General features: G+C 46.1%; 1 protein-coding gene across 1 annotated transcript; it reads right to left on the reverse strand.

Annotated features, from left to right (window-relative positions):
- Positions 1-413: 413 nt before the first annotated feature.
- LOC123044818 (asparagine--tRNA ligase, chloroplastic/mitochondrial) lies at positions 414-16,026 on the reverse strand. The gene is made up of 15 exons (XM_044467697.1): positions 15,667-16,026; positions 11,546-11,614; positions 10,749-10,853; positions 7,788-7,895; positions 7,142-7,279; positions 5,703-5,777; positions 2,664-2,741; positions 2,495-2,563; positions 2,326-2,400; positions 2,116-2,199; positions 1,925-2,011; positions 1,364-1,459; positions 1,208-1,282; positions 945-1,071; positions 414-760 (listed from the first exon to the last, which is right to left on the reverse strand). The coding sequence occupies exons 1-15, from the start codon at positions 15,973-15,975 to the stop codon at positions 645-647; spliced, it is 1,611 nt and encodes a 536-aa protein (XP_044323632.1). The 5' UTR covers positions 15,976-16,026; the 3' UTR covers positions 414-644.
- Positions 16,027-16,613: the final 587 nt, after the last annotated feature.

A 16,613-nucleotide genomic window follows, 5' to 3' on the forward strand; every position in this document is an offset into this window, starting at 1 on the left:
GGTTCAGCTGCGAAAGAGGACCTTGACGTTTTTAGCTCTTAGTTTCTTTGTATATCCTTCCTGTGCGAAGCGTTTGAGGCCTTATTAGCTTCTTTCCCGCGCCTTTGTATCCTTCTGCTTTCAATTGCTCTTATCAGTTGTATGTTGCAGTTGTATCCTAGCCAAGGTTGATGGCTTTGTTAATTCAAAGTCGGGCAAGGTGCGAGTCATTGGACTCAGCTGCGTCTTTTTTCTAAAAATAAAAAAGTAAAAATAAAGTTGCCTTGCGCCTAGCTCCAGTAATTTCAAGCTTGAAGCTTGTTGGTCATACCGGAAACAGATAAATAACAAATGTTTCCTTCAAGGTGAATCTTTTGAGTGTTATGGCAGAACCAGACAACAGGATAAAAGTGGCTATCATAATGAGTCTGGTATCAGTCCCCAAGGCAAAATTGTTTATTTACTGAATAGGGACGTACACAAAGAATTCATCGACTAAAATCCCAGCATTCGACGAATTTGCAAGGGAATTTGATGATACAGTGCGCTCCTGCAGATTAGAAATCAGTCAGGTAAACTCTTTACAATGACAAATCAACGTAAGGTTTTCTTCAAGTCCCAGGCAAGAATGCTTTTAGAGATTATACACGGATACTCTTCAAGTGCTAAAACTCCGCAGAACCAGGAACCCTGGGAAATGGAATGGCGTCTCTGATGTTGTCTATTCCGGTTGCAAACTGTACAAGCCGTTCAAATCCAAGGCCAAAACCAGCATGAGGAACTGTAACAGGAAAGGTTCAAGTTCGTTAGCTCCCATGACAAGAACAAAAAGCAGGCTACACTGAGGATATATGAGTACTAGCTACCTACGAATTTTGGAATCATCTGCTACAAACAAACAAACAAAAAGCAAGATAATTGCATTGTCACATGTTATCAACTTCTGCATGGTTACGATACTTAACCTGATCCATATCGCCGCAAATCCAAATACCACCAATAGCTATCTTTGTTAAGATTTGATTCATCCAGCCGAGCTTCAAGGTAATCAAGTCGTTCTTCTCTTTGGCTTCCTCCAATGAGTTCACCTACCTGAAATTGAACACAACATAAATATGATGACAAAGTTATTCCTTCAAATTCATAAAAGCTTCTCTTGAACTTGATTCGTTCATATACTAAGAAGTTTACTAGGATGCAATGTTTCAGGTTTTGCCTATGGGCTTACCCGAGGAACCAATAGATCCATTGCCGCAACTGTTTTCCCGTCATCATTTTGTCGCATATAGAAAGCTTTGATTTCCTAAAGACCATGCCAGTTAGTTTAAGATATTATTAAATTCTTGCTGAACCAGATAAATACTGCAAAGTGTGCATTACAAACCTTCGGATAATCTCTAATTATTACAGGACTGCCGCCAAATGCGACTTCTGTGATATATCTTTCATGCTCACTTTGCAGATCCAAACCCCACTTCACCTGTGGAAGGTATTTCAGAAGAATCAGAAAGATCCTTTTTAGTTATATATAATAATAATCATTAGCATTTCTGTTTTTCACCCTTGCTTGCTCAAGAAAAGGGCATTAAAATATAAATAAAGATACAACAAGACTTCGCAGTATGTGGAGCTTAAGTCTGTACAAGCAGAAAGACGGATAATTTTGCACATACTAATACGAATGGAACACATCATCCTCAATAACAAGCAAACAAAATTTATCCATTCAACATTAACATGGCGATTTCATCCAACACTGAAGCCAGAAAGACAGCGTACCCCAACTACAATCCCATGAGTTGGCAATAAACAAGCTAAGCATGCAGCCAACTTTTAATTATACAAAAGCATTTGCTTGAACTTCCATAGACTATCAATGAATCTAAGTTCCAAAATTGTACTGTGGGTACCAATGAGAACATTATTGATATAAGTCATGAATTACCGGGAACTCGAATTTCTTGTTGGACCCAATAAGTAGCTTGATAGCATCAGAATATGACATCTGAACAGAGTTTTTCTCAGCTACATTCTGGGAGCAAGAAACATATCAATATTTCAGCAGTCGTAACCAAAGACATACACACCACTTCCATATATGCAACAACAGAAGGAAGCTATAAATAACATGTATACATTTAGTCTATCTATGATCCCTTTCTCAACCCACGTATCAAAAAAATCCATATCTTCTTTGCAGTTCTCAAGAATATACTTTACCTGCATTGAACAGAACAGTAATTACGTAAATGATGTAAGTGTAGACATCTGCTTGAAAATAAACATGGAGCATCCATATCTGAAGCACAAAGTATCAAGCAACATGCTATAGACAAGGGCACCTACTACATACTGGAGATATGCACTTGCACACGCCATGTCATCATTTAGATCAGCAAAGGCAAGTTCAGGCTCAATCATCTTCCACAGAACACATGACACAAAAAAAGCTGTAAATTCAATGTTCACAAATGTAAGTTTCTCAAAATACAAATGTAGAAGAATGTTTAAATACCCAAAATTCAGCCAAATGCCTTGAAGTGTTTGAATTTTCAGCCCTAAATGTGGGACCAAATGTGTAAATCTGTAGAAAGGGATGACCACAAGGAAATGAGAAGATTGGTTACAGCTGGCAAAAACTACAGTGTTAGCTGTTTCAAACAAATCAGGCAGACAGAAGTTACATCAGATAGAGCTGAAGCATATGTTTCGCCATTCAGTTGTCCAGACACCGTCAGAAATGCTGGTTTGCAGAAGAAATCCTAGCATATGTGGATGCAAATAACCATTGTTAAAGGAAAAGACAAAACATTGGAAGCATTAAGATTACATCAACAGCAGTTAAATCAAACAGCATGTGCAATAGCATACACCGGACGCACAAGGGATCGGCGACTATCACCCCATCAGCCTGATCCATCTTGTCGCCAAGGTCTTTGCAAAGGTGCTCTCTGTGCGTCTTGGGCCCGGGCTCGGCAGCCTCGTGAGCGCCAACCAAAATGCCTTCATCTCCGGTCGATCCCTGCACAACAACTTCGTCCTCGTCCGACAGTCCATGCGCCTCCTGCACCAGCTCCATGCGCCGAGGGTGTTGCTCAAGCTCGACCTGGCAAAGGCCTTTGACACCATCTCATGGCCCTTCCTGTTCGAGGTTCTGCGCCAATACGGTTTTGGTACTGGTTCTTGGATTGGTTGGCCGTGCTGTTTTCAACTGCGAGCACGAAGGTCCTGATGAATGGCGAACCCGGCCCCCCAATCTGGCATCGTTGCGGGCTACGGCAGGGCGACCCCATGTTGCCACAGCTTTTCGTCCTTGCGGTAGACGCCTTGGGCCGCCTTATCAAGCACGACGTCGCCTCGGGCATCTTGCAACAACTACACCCGCGACGATCAATCCCGGTGATCTCACTTTATGCCGATGATGTGGGTCTTTTCTGCCACCCTATGCCGAGGGACATAATGGTGGTCAAGGCCATCCTACACTTCTTCGGCAAGGCTTCCGGGCTGCTGGTCAATTATCACAAGAGTTCGGCCACGCTGCTACACTGCAACCAGGAGGTTAGCACATTCGTCGCCACCGAGCTGGGTGTTGGGGACATACATAACAGGTAGGCCCACGAAGGGTCAAAGATCATAAAGCACGGGTCCACATATCAGATGGGCCCAGAGCATCACTCGGACAAACGACAAACCATCCACTCGGATGACCATCAAGCCACTCGGAGCATAGCACTCCACTCGACGAACTCATTCCACTCGGAGCACCTAATCTCACTCGGATATGCGAAGACCAACAGTCGACAAGGCACTCCAAGCATCATCTTAGTAGTAGGCTAAGTTATGGCATTAACGCCCCCACTTTGTAACATAAGAGGTGAGGGGGTGGCGCACTCTATATAAGCCACCCCAAACCACTAGACATGGGGGCTTTTTCTCCTCTCATTCCTCTCCCTGGCTCTCTCTCTCGCCATTAGTCTCAGGACTTAGCACAGGCATGGGTATCCGTTCCTCTCTCTCTCACACACATTGTAATCTCCGGATACATAATCAGATAAAACAAAGCCTCTCCGGAGCACGAGACGTAGGGCTGTCATCTCCACCTCGAGAGGCCCGAACTCGCTAAAACCACTGCGTCACCCATATGCATCTCGATAGATCATGCTCCTTTACCCTATCCCTTATTATTGTCGGAATCGTTCCCACGACACTGGGCTGCCAGATCGCAGACCTGCCGCTGATGTACCTGGGAATCCCCCTCACTGTCAGACGGCTAGCCTGCACGCAGCTACAGCCCCTCGTCGACAGGGTCATTGCACAGCTACCTTGCTGGAAATCGCGTCTCATGAACAAGTCTGGGCGGCTTGCACTTGTCAAGTCTGTGCTCTCCGCCATCCCTATCCACCAGCTGCTCGTGTTCGCGCCCCCCAAGAAGATCATCAAGCAACTGGAGAAGGTTCAGCGCGTCTTCCTTTGGGAGGCGCGCGCCGCCGCCAATGGGGGAAACTGCCATGTCATCTGGAGACGTGTCTGTCGACCACTCTCCCTTGGCGGCCTCGGCGTCCAAGATATCGAGCGCGCAGGGCTTGCACTGCGCCTTAGATGGCAGTGGTTCAGCAGGACTGACGACGGGTGTGCTTGGGCTGGCCTCGACCTGCAGTTCTCTGACGAGGAACGCGGCCTGTTCTTTGCCTCAACCACCGTGACCATTGGCAATGGCCAACAGGCACTATTCTGGGAAGACCGCTGGGTCGGAGGGAAATCGGTGAAGGAAATCGCCCCCAACCTCTATGCCTGCATCCCCAAGCGACGCCGAAAGATCCGTTGCGTTGCCGACGGGCTGCACGACCATGCTTGGGCTCGCGATATCCATGGCAACCTGGGCGTTCATGAGATTGGCCAATATCTCCTACTATGGCATGCGATCCAACAGACTACCCTCTCAGAAGAGCCGGACCAGCTCGTCTGGAAATGGAGTGCGAGCGGGAGGTACACTGCCCAATCATGCTACCTTGCCACTTTCCAGGGATCTACCAGCTGCAGCGCCTCGACACTGATCTGGAAGACCTGGGCTCCGCCAAAAGTGAAGTTTCTTCATTGGCTAGCCAACCTGGACAGATGCTGGACAGCCGAAAGACTACAACGCCGTGGCCTGCAGCACCACCCCCGCTGCGTCCTTTGCGACCAGGAACCAGAGACGATGCAACACCTTCTCGTCACATGCCCCTTCTCGAGGCAGGTATGGCACGACACCCTTGCCTGGCTAAGGATGACGTGCAGACCACCTGACCGGGACGCTTCCATCTCCGAATGGTGGCTTGCTGCCAAGGCACTCACCCCCAAGCCACTCCGCAAGGGACTGGCATCCACAACGCTCTTGACGGGATGGATGATCTGGAAACAACGAAACGCATGTGTCTTCGAAGGGGATCAACCATCAGTGCACCTGCTAACAGAGAGAATTAAAGCAGAGGCCGCCTTATGGGTTCGGGCCGGGGCTTCAAGCCTCCGATTGGTGATCCCTAGCACCTGGGATGTCCACTAAGATCATTGTAAAATAAACTGCTAACCACCTCCTAGGAGGCGTGTAACCTGTTCCCCCACTTTTCAATGAAAAGAAACGCAAAGTCTTTGCGTTTTCTCAAAAAAATAGCATACATCACCAGAATGATACAGATAAAAAATTGCTTATAGGGAGTAAAGGGTGCTTGACATTTGACCACTACCTGTGACCAATCGACCCTTCCATCCTTCGAAGGAATGCTGTTGACTAGGCAGCCTCCTTCAGCACTATTTGAAAGCTGCAATACAGAAGGAAATAAAATCAAACAATTTAAACACGATTATATGAGGAAAAACTAGTAAAATGCCAAAGTATAGAGCGTCTCATCATTCAATGGAAAACCATCTTTTCAGATATGGATAACAAAATATGTGTAGACCGACAATGGTGCAATAACTTGACATCATCATAACTGGAACTTGGATTTCGTTCGAAAATGAATAAATGACAAATACCCACTGATCTAGTAGTGCACTCATTCAGTGATTATCTTGCACTTCTATTGTGAATGCTCTTGGGAAAGATCTACCAGTGTCAGCCTCAGCGAGAGTTAGCACCAGAAGCAGTGGAACAAGCTTCCAAGTCATAGTGATAGCCCTAGTCAAAGTCAGAATCAGCAAAGTCCTCCATATTGGTTAGGGTGTTCCCTAGTGGTACTCAGTTAGCTGGTCCTAGTCTTATCCTAGTTGCATACGGAATAAGTCGCAGCCTTTTTTTAGTCAAGCAATAAGACTTGTTCAGAAAACACCAAACATTAGCACGGGGATAATCCCCTCTGATGCAACAGACATTATCATTTGGGCGCTAATTCCAGTTGCAAAGATCATCTACTTCCATCATTGATAACACAATGTGAAGTTTTTCTAATCAGCTACAAAGGTGTGAAATAACGAAAACAACATGTATATTCTGTACATGAGGATAAGCCAACTGACAAACCAAAATAGTTTATTGCTTGTGCTTAACATTAAAAAATACTCATTCAGTTTGGCGGTAAATATTATTACAACTAGATAACACCCTGCACGTTGCTGCGGAATTTTTTAGCAATGAACTTATCAAAAATAAAATTATAATATATGAGAATAGTACTGCACCACATTCAACTTAGAGGCAAATGGAGGGTGGATGCATGTTATATTGTCTTGTGACATTCAGGTTCAATTATTTATTGTTGAAACATAAAAATAAAAATTAATGATGTGGTTCATGTGCTTGATGATGTCGAGGGCTTGCATGTGGTGGAAAGTGGAAAGTTGAATGGTTGCATGACGCTTGATGATGTGGAAGGCGTGTGTGTGGTGGAAATTGGAAAGTGAAACATTGATTGGTTACATGCACTTGATGATGTGGATGACTTGCACGTGCATTTAAAATGGGAGGTGCCATGCGTGGGGCATGTGTGATAAGGTGGATAGGCTGCGAAAAATAAGATATGGGGATTGGGGATGAACTTCTTAGGTATATTAGATACTAGATACTAGATACTAGATATGAACACAACAAATCAGCACTCAGAAACACATGGTGAGCAACATTCCACACAACAAGTTTTAAAACACACCTAATCTATCTATAGAAGCTTATTGAAGAAATACTAACCAAAGTAGTGACATAGAACTGCTCCCCCGCTCCTTCACAATCTGAGGCAGTAATAATAGGGCTTGATACCCAAATAAATCCACTGTCTTGAAAAAATTTATGAGTTGCATATGCCAGAGCATTTCTTACTCTTGCCACCTAAATGAGCACCAAAGGTCAGTAAGAAATCCACCTTAGAAATTTATATAGGGAAGAAGCATAGAAGCCCTAGCTTATCTGTAACTGCATCGTAAGAAAGACATGCTCCAAACCAGAATTCATTTTGTGTTAACACATAAAACTATCAATAAAAACAAGAGAATCACACACATTGCCTTGGCGTATCTGCTGCAGTCCTACAAATGGTTTGCATTGCTAAATTTGTCAAACTGCTCAGCAGGGCTACATATAGTAGCCTATTCCGAATTCTTTGCATAACCAACCATGCTATAACTTGCATACTAGCTTATAAGCTGATTTAATAGAAACAGCAGGCAAGTCTGTGGTCAAGCAATGGAACAAAAGGGCATAAATAATATATACGACTCATGGCTTATGCATCTCTAAACTGAACACAAAAGTCAAAACATTATCAAACTTGGTAATTCCTCAAGAATAAGGAAAAGAACCAGAAAAATGGAAGAGCGGACAATGAGTAAGACCATACTGCACCAAAAGTGTTTGTCCGAGGACGGAGATGTGCCACAGTCCTCAGAAATTCTCTTGATGCTCGTTTCTTCTGTATAGGAAAAGATGTGGGATCACTCTCCCCAATCTACAAGATGAAAAGGTAAAAAAAAAATATCAGAATACACAAGAAAAATAGAAGTATGTTTATCTGTGATTTTTGTCTACAACCTGACAAAACAACAAGGCAACTGCGGATGCACAATCAACATTATCAGTTCATCAGAGTTTCCTAAAGATAGCGAAGAGGACAAAGTCTTCCTGCCATGTATGTTACAACTTAAAATTCATCAAAAAAATTACTCATAGTAGGAGGCTTCACTTATCAAACAAACTGGGTAACCACCACTAAAGATGGGCAGACAGTGCGGCCTAGTAGATTGGGTAGTAGAACATTGATTAGTGAGGACAAAGGAGGGAGATAATATACTGATAGCTAGTGACGAGGGGATGTCACCCCGGCATGCCAGCAGGGACGCCAGCCGGGTACCATGGCCATGCCTTCTATCAAGGTGCCAAGTCAGCCATTTGGGCCCAAGCATCAACCCGGGCCCCATCAACTTGGGAGACACCAAAGCAGGAAGTCACCAGCGCACGGCGTAGTCTGGCAGGACCAAGGGGCACGAGCCCACCGGCCATCCGACCCCCGCCATGTAACCCTAGCTCGGCCAGGTATATAAGGCAAGCTGGGGTCCTTCTCGGGTAATCCAACACATGTCAGATCATCCTAGAGCTAGGGTTCACAGCTACCACCATCCTCTTCCTGTCCATCGCCAAGGACGAGAGCTTTAAACCCAGGAAAACGATCTCTCAGCGATCCTCCCGATTGTCGTTGAGTACTCGAGCAATACAACCATCAGAGGAAGGAGTAATGTCTTAACTCCTCCCGGAGGGCCCAAACCTGGGTAAATCATGTCCTATCTGTAGCAATGACTCACCCAATTACTCTCCTATCTGTGGCAAGAGCTCTCATTGATAACATCTTTAAATTACATGGGCTTCCTTCTGTGATTGTGACAGACAGAGACAGGATTTTACTAGTGCTCTGTGGCAGAAAATGGTTAAAGCAATGGATGTCAAACTCCACTTCAATACATCATACTATCCACAAACTGATGCCCAAACAGAAAGAGTAAACCAACGATTGGAAAATTACTTAAGGTGTATGGCCTTTGCACAACCAATTAAGTGGAACAATTGGCTATCTCTTGCTGAGTGGTGGTACAACACAAGCTACCACACATCCCTCAAAATGACACCATTCCGAGCTGTGTATGGTAGACCTCCAAACATGATTGCTGAAGCAGCCTATATCCTCCTGAGCAAACACCAAATTTTATTCTCACTCAGGAAGAAATTGCCAACAAGCAAAATCTTCTGAAAACTAATGAAAGAATGAAATACTTTGCAGACAAGAAAAGAGTGGAAAGAGTGCTGTCAGTGAGAGACATGGTCTATATAAAACTCCAACCTTACAGACACACCTCTCCCAGCATTCACAAACACTTGAAGTTACACTCCCCATTTAGAGTACTGACAAAAGTGGGTGTTGTCTCCTATAGGTTACTCCTTCCAGATAATTGCAAATTACATGACACCTTCCATGTGAACCAATTAAAGAAGCACCTTGGTGCGGCAGTTGTACCAAACCCGTAACTGCCCCTGCTCAACCCAGATGACACAATTCTCATTGAGCCTGAAGCTCTGCTGGAGAGAAAGAGCATACCAAGGGTGCAGGGAGAAATCAGCATACCAGTGCTGCAATGGTTGATTAAGTGGAAGAACTTGCCTCAAGAACAAGCTAATTGGGAAGGCTCAACTTTCATTCATAAGGCAGCCTAGTGGACAAGTCTGAGCTCGAGAAGGCGGAATTGCCAGGCCCCTGCGGTCTTAACTGAAAATTCGACAGTTTTACTGTTTCTAACTGAACATTCTGGACACCTGCTGGAGCGCGCCATCTTCGACTCACCTATGCCGTCCGATTAGCATCCAATGACAGCGTACCGGTTCGACGAGAGTTACTACGCTCCTCCACCCTTCATCAAGCATCCAACGGCTCACAAGGCTTCACCCGTCCCTGTTTAAAATCTGACAAGGAGCACTGTAGCTCCACTTTTACTTTTCAGTGCATTTCTCTTCTTTTAGCGCTTGTTAGGCTATTTAAGCCGCGGATCTGGGCAGGTAGAGCTCACCTTCCTGTATCCAGGTATAAACCCTAGCCCCATGTTCTGGCTGACATGAAACGTTTATCTAAAGTTGACGGAAATCTTTCGTGATCATCCTCTGTTTAGGCTATTTCTTGTTAATCCACCAAATAGTTCATCGACAGACTAGTAGAGTCTGCCAGATGTCCCTCATAAAACTAGAGCCCTAAGTAACAACCAAAGGATACAGCTTCGATCTCTAATTCTAATCCTCTCTCTTTCCTATCTAAATAACTCTCTTCCCTGTCTAAATAACTCTCCTCCCAATTTTAAATAATACATATTTATTACTAGAATATTACCTAATCCTATATTTGTGCACGTAACAACTTGGCTGTAACAATCCTTATTAGCGACATTACCATTCAAAAGAGACATCGTAACTTACTAGTCCCCCTCGTATTTTGGGTCATATTTTGACCATAACTTTAACTAATAAAATATAAGTTATACGTAGCAAAAATAATATCAATGGAAACTACATTCAAATACGAATCCAACAATATAATTTTTTATGACATACATTAATGTTTTGCTAGTCAAATATGTGATCAAACTTTGGCCAAGATACGGTGGGGATTAATAAACCCGGACAGAGGTAGTACTTAGCAACTATTTCCCGTGCAAAATAGGAAGTATTGATGTTTAAGCAGAAATGCAGAATTCAAGCCGAAATTTTGGAGGCATTCACTGCAAAAAGGAAAAGTAAAGAAAAATAAGCAGAATGAAACACTTACCACAATGATCTTTGAAACCTTTAGCTCCACTTTCTGCTTACCACCTTGGCTGCTTGCTACAACTCCCTCCACTAACACTGAGGCCCCTGTATTGATAGAGTCTATCTGACATCCATCATCAAAAAGATTAACCAGTGAAATGTATTACAATCATTTAAGCATTAACAGCAACTACTTCTATGTATAATAAGAAGCATAGACAAAATTGACAGATCACACCATCCAAAATTATGGGTAATTCTTCACTACTTTATCCCATTCAAATAAAGTTTACTATGCACAACAAGCCCAGAGTTGACGTGCATGCTGGAGGCACGTCAGTAACTCTTTATTCTTTAAGTTACTGTGTCCTTGTCCAAGTGGATATTAAAATATATAACAGAAGTATTGCCAATCTGATTAAGATTTGTTGGTGGCATAGAGCAAATATCAGAGTGAGCCCAGCTGCTTTCACAATGTAACCATTGGATTGATAAGGGCAGCCCCAGTGCATGTAGCTCCTGCTTGCGCAGGGTCTGGGGAAGGGTCCGACCATTTTGGGTCTATTGTACGCAGCCTTTCCCTACATTTCTGCAAGAGGCTGTTTCCAGGACTTGAACCCGTGACCTCATGGTCACAAGGCAGCAGCTTTACCACTGCGCCAAGGCTGGATTGATCAACATATTTTTCCTGACAATAAGAATAATGGAAGATGCATAGCGTAAACAGCATTTATACTCTATGCACCTCCAAACAGTTACAGTTTAGTAATACAACATGTTCTATCTTCTAGATCCAGCAAGTAGACAAGTGCATACCTGGTCATAGCCTTCTGTTTCAGGAGTTAACACACATTGCATATTGGACAAGCAAGATCCATCATTAACCTAAATAATATAGTTTCAGGATTTATTATACCCTTGAAGAAAAATAATAATACCCCATCATATGACAAAAATTAGTTGCATTAATTTTTCAGTCACTAATGCAACACATTGGCCAAGTTTATAATCATGCTAGCAAATGAATAAAAATAAATATTCTCAAAGTACGTAGGAGCCAAGTTTATAACACACGCCACCCCAACACACGCACACCCCCAAGGCCGGATACATAGGAGCTGAGTACAGCAACACCACCCCTACCACTACAAGCTACCGGGGTCCTCCATCGTGAACACGCTGCCGTGAGGAGAAGAAGCCGCGTATGACGAACCGTGAGCTCCAAGGCGGCGCCTTCAGGAAGGTCACGACACCAGAGCGCCGCCACCACCCGATCCGAGGATCAGGGTTTCCCCTAGAGCTACATGATGAGCGACGATGACAATCGCCACCGCCGGACTGCCCAAAGACAAAACAGGTTTTCACCCCGGCCGTAGCTCGCCGCCACCGGCAGATGGGACGAACGCCGCACCACCGCCACCAAACATCACACCCTCGGCCACCACGCCACCAACACGGCCATGGCCACCGGGCAGCACCTGAGCCACGGGCTCCGCCCACGAGCCCGCGCTACCACCACCAGAGTCGTCACCCTGACATCCGAGACCATCCCACCACCTACACCATGGTTCACCGGCCCTGCTGCCGGCAAAGTGCCACCTTTGGGCAAGAACGAGGCCCAGCCAGCCGAAGCGGGGGAGGGGAAAGCCACCGGCGGGTGCCGGCTAAGCCGCAGCCACCTCACCATTTCTCGAACCAGGCCTGGGTTGCCGTCACTACCCCGGCGACAGCAAGACCCGTATAGGCACCCCTGCCATCTCCCCGAAGCACCTCTGGCCCCGTGGCCAGCCAAAGACGAGCCCGTCAGACGCGCCGCTAACCACAGATCCGAGCACCCCATGAAGCAGGAGGAGAAGGGTCGAGCCTCCGCCACTGCGCCGCCACCGCGACCAGCCAAGACGGCCCGGTCGAGGCAGCCGCCCGCAGCCCAAGCCGACCACGGCCCGCACCGCCGCGAGGTCATATCTGGTCGGGCCGCTATTCGCCGTCCCCGACCCTGAGCTCGCACCACCACCACGTCCATCCACCACCACCGCTGCATCTCCACCCCCACCAGCCGCAGCCACGGCAGGTGCAGACGCCCGCAGCTCGCGCCACCTTCGGCCCGCGCCGCCAGGGCCCAGCCCTAGATCTGGATCGGCCGCCGCCGCGACCAGCCCTCCATGCACGCGACCGGCGCCAGGAAACGCCGCCTAGTCCGCCCGTGCGCCGCAGCGCCCTGGTCCAACGTCGCACCACCGCCCTGGTTCGTCAACCCGCGCCAAGCCCCCACGCACGAAGGAGATAGAGCCCCGCCGCCGCCAGCACTAGCGAAGCTTTGCCCAGCGGCACGTGCCGGCGGCGACAAGGGGAGGAGAGGTAGGCGGGGGGAGCTCTGTGTTGGCGGCTAGGGTTCCCCTTGGACCTCGATTGCGCGCGGGAGCGACGCGAGGGGAGGAGGGGAGTAGAGTCTCCTCTTTGTCTACTTCAGCTGATCTCTTATCCACGTATTTGGTTTCAAAAGGTTAACCATGTGAATCCCACAAAGATTCACCTACGATGCGAGAGGAGACTCTTGCCAAAGATATGTCCAGCCTCCATACTAGTGTATTTATGTGATAGGGTAAGAGGAACTTTGGATTCATTATATCATGTATACAAAGACCATATAATCATTCTACTAGTTCATGAGGATGAGGGCCTCTCTCATGACTAACACAATACACAAGACTGTCAACAAAAAAAAATTCAAAACTCCTAACTCACCTAAGAAACCCTATAAATGCCAGCCAAGCTAGTTATCAAATATAGAGTGGAAAAAGGAATTTGCGTGAGGATGAAGATATCTCTCGTCATAGCACAAGGCTAGCCTTACAAAGATTTTCTAAACTCCAAACTCTTTTACGAAACCCAATAAATTGCAGTCAGGCTAGTTATCAAATATGTGGTGAAAAGATAATATGCATGAGAATGAGGGTCTCTTTCATGACTAACACAAGGCTGGCCAAGGAAAGATTTTCTAAACTCCTAACTCGCCCTAAGAAACCGTATAAGTAGCAGTCAGGACTCAAGCTAGCTATCCAATACGTGGTGGAAAGAGAATACACAGTCTAGACTTGTTAGAGCAACTCTAGCAGATTCCCTAAATTCCCCCGATCTTTAAAATAAGGGTCGCGCTAACTGCCACACGTGTGGCAGGAAGGGAGACGCACCATACGTCTCTAATGTAAACAGATTGCCACGTCATCGCATGCATGCATGCAGGAATCTTTTTGGATTTTCAGTTTTAAAATGTTTTATCTCTTAAACGAAAAATCCGATTGAAAATCCGTTTTTACCATTAAATCCCTCGCGATGAGATCTTCGAAACTAGATCCCATGTTGATATGTTTTGATGAAAAAAAAATTGGATTAAAAGTTGCCATGTCTATTGCATATGAATTGCCATGATGTTTACACTGAAGTTGCCATGATATGTTTCAGCTATTTTCTTCTACATTTAAAAGTAAATTTTGACATTTATAAAACGGGGAATTAAGAAACTAGACTTGCCATGAACCATAAACTAAAATTGCCATGATACATGCACGTAAAATTGCCATGGTTCATACAAAAAATAATTTTCATGGTCAAAGTACTGGAGTTGCCATCATCAAAATACTAAAATTGCCATGATCTACAAACTAAAATTGCCACCTGGCAACTTTAGTTTAAGCCCTATGGCAACTGCAGTGTAAACATCGTGGCAACTTCTGGCAAAAAAAAAAAATTCGTCGAAACATATCAACATGGGGTCTAGTTTTGAAGATTTCGTCGAGACGGATTTAATGGTGAAAACGGATTTTTAGTTCGCTTTTTTATTTAGGAGATACAACATTTTTAAGCCGAAAACCAAAAAAAAATCTGTTGATGTCATCTATTCATACGTGGCAAAATGAGTGGTGATGGAGGCGTGTGGGCGATGTGCAAACGCCCACACGTGTGGGCGTTAACATTTCCGTAAAATAATGGCTATTATAAAGAAGAGAGGGCAATTTTCCACTCTGGCAGATTCCCTATACCTCACTCTATCCTTATTTTTTTTAAAGGCACTCTAAAACAGCTCACCAGCCTTTATATTTAGAGACTGGGGAGGAGTTTCTAGAGTACACTTTATATCGTCCTGCGGTTGGCGGCAAGGAAATTTCACCTCAACTACCTCCTGCCTGTAGCCGCATATTCGACCGCTGCCATTGGAGTGGGGAGAAGGGGCCTGGAGAGGTCGAAGAAGGGGATTTTTTTTCCCCTCCTACCCACATGCGGGCTCAAATTTATAAAGTCTTGGTTTTACAGACTCTTTGCACAGAACCCCCAGAGTCTTTCAAAATTTATAAAGGGAGCGGCAAGAAGGTTTTAAAGGCCCAAATTGTAGAGAATCTGCTAGAGTTACTCTTATTTTCTAGCGGCCATATAAGGGTCCCTAATCTTATTTGGAGAAACCATTGTCACACAGTCTCTGAAAATATATATTTCTAAGCTCAGAGTCCATTTTTCCTGGAAATACAAGCATACCATGACAACAGGTGAAACCAAGCTATCCAAAGTTAAGGACATATAAACTACTACCTCCGTTCCTAAATATAAGTCTTTTTAGAGATTTCAAATGGACTACAACATACGGATGTATAGACATATTTTAGAGTGTAGATTCACTCATTTTGCTCCATATGTAGTCCCTTGTTGGAATCTCTAAAAAGATTTACATTTGGGAACAGAGGGAGTAGATAGACCTTTCCTCAACTATGGAAGTCTTGGATCATCAAGCAAAGCAGCTAATAGCATCAACATTTGCGCAGAAACAAATTTGCTAACTATACGCCTGGCGAGTTGAGGCAGTCCATGGCAATTGGAAACTATAGAAAATGGACATGGAAATTGGCAACTATAGCAGCAGCAAGAGTGTCACCCAGCCAGAATACCTCGACGAATGTCACGGTCCTCTGGGCGCGGCAGGTGCGCACCCACCCGCGCACGGTAAGCTCCTTCCCGACCCAAGCGGCGCCTTGGTCCTCTCCGCCCTTCACTTCCGCCACCCTGATCCTCCGGCGGAACTCCCCCACGGCGTCCCCCGTCGGCGTCGCCGCGGCCGCGACCGGGGGCGCGGCGGCGCAGTAGCGGCGCCAACCCGAGGAGAGAGCGAGTGGCGTAGGAAAGAGGGAATGCCTCGGGCTCCGGAGACGGCGCGGTGCCAGCCGGAGAAGGCGGCAGGCGGCAGCGGCGGCCGCCATGGCGAAGGTAGCAGCTCAGGGGCGGGGGATTTACGCTATCGCGCGGCCTATCTGCTGCTTGCTATTTGAGCCGTCCGTTTTGTGATTCCATTCCACGGAACCCGCCTTCGTAACTGTACTACGCTTTCCTTCCTGGTTTGCGCATTCTTCGTTGGTTCTCTCTGCCTCTGTCTGTTCGGCGGTGCTAATCTAATATCTATCTACTGTCTATCTACTACCACTGTAAAAGAAAAAAAGAGGCAGATTCAAATCATCTCACCCATTCATCAGCAAAATCCAATGGTCCTTAATCCTTCGGTGTTTAACGCTGCAAACCACGCATTAAGCGCTACAATCCATCGATCGCTAATCTGCCCCACAGTTAAAAAAACCTGGTTGGCCCGCACGACCGCACGACCTCCTCTCTCATCCCGCACCGTTCGCCTCCTGCACGACCTCCTCCTCCTCCTGCGCCCTTCACCAACCGCAGCCGCGCCCTTCGCCGCAGCCTCGCGCCGCCGTTAGCCGCATGAGCCACTCCGCCACGCCCTTCGCCGCCTCCTGCAGTCATGTCCTTTGCCGCAGTCTCGCCGTCGGAGCCCCGGGAGCCGCGCCCTTTGCCACCGCCTCGCCGCGGGAGCCACCACGGGTAGCCCGTC

Source organism: Triticum aestivum, chromosome 2B (genome assembly GCF_018294505.1).
Source record: "Triticum aestivum cultivar Chinese Spring chromosome 2B, IWGSC CS RefSeq v2.1, whole genome shotgun sequence".
Classification (NCBI taxonomy): Eukaryota; Viridiplantae; Streptophyta; class Magnoliopsida; order Poales; family Poaceae; genus Triticum; species Triticum aestivum.

Bases quoted from the DNA above. Each gene is read 5' to 3' on its own strand.
- LOC123044818 (XM_044467697.1), bottom strand. From the start codon at position 15,975: ATGGCGGCCGCCGCTGCCGCCTGCCGCCTTCTCCGGCTGGCACCGCGC. The intron at 7,280-7,787 runs GTATGGTCTTAC...GTGCTCATTTAG, and splicing joins GGACAAACACTTTTGGTGCA to GTGGCAAGAGTAAGAAATGC. The intron at 2,742-5,702 runs GTAGTGGTCAAA...CACATATGCTAG, and splicing joins GAAGGGTCGATTGGTCACAG to GATTTCTTCTGCAAACCAGC.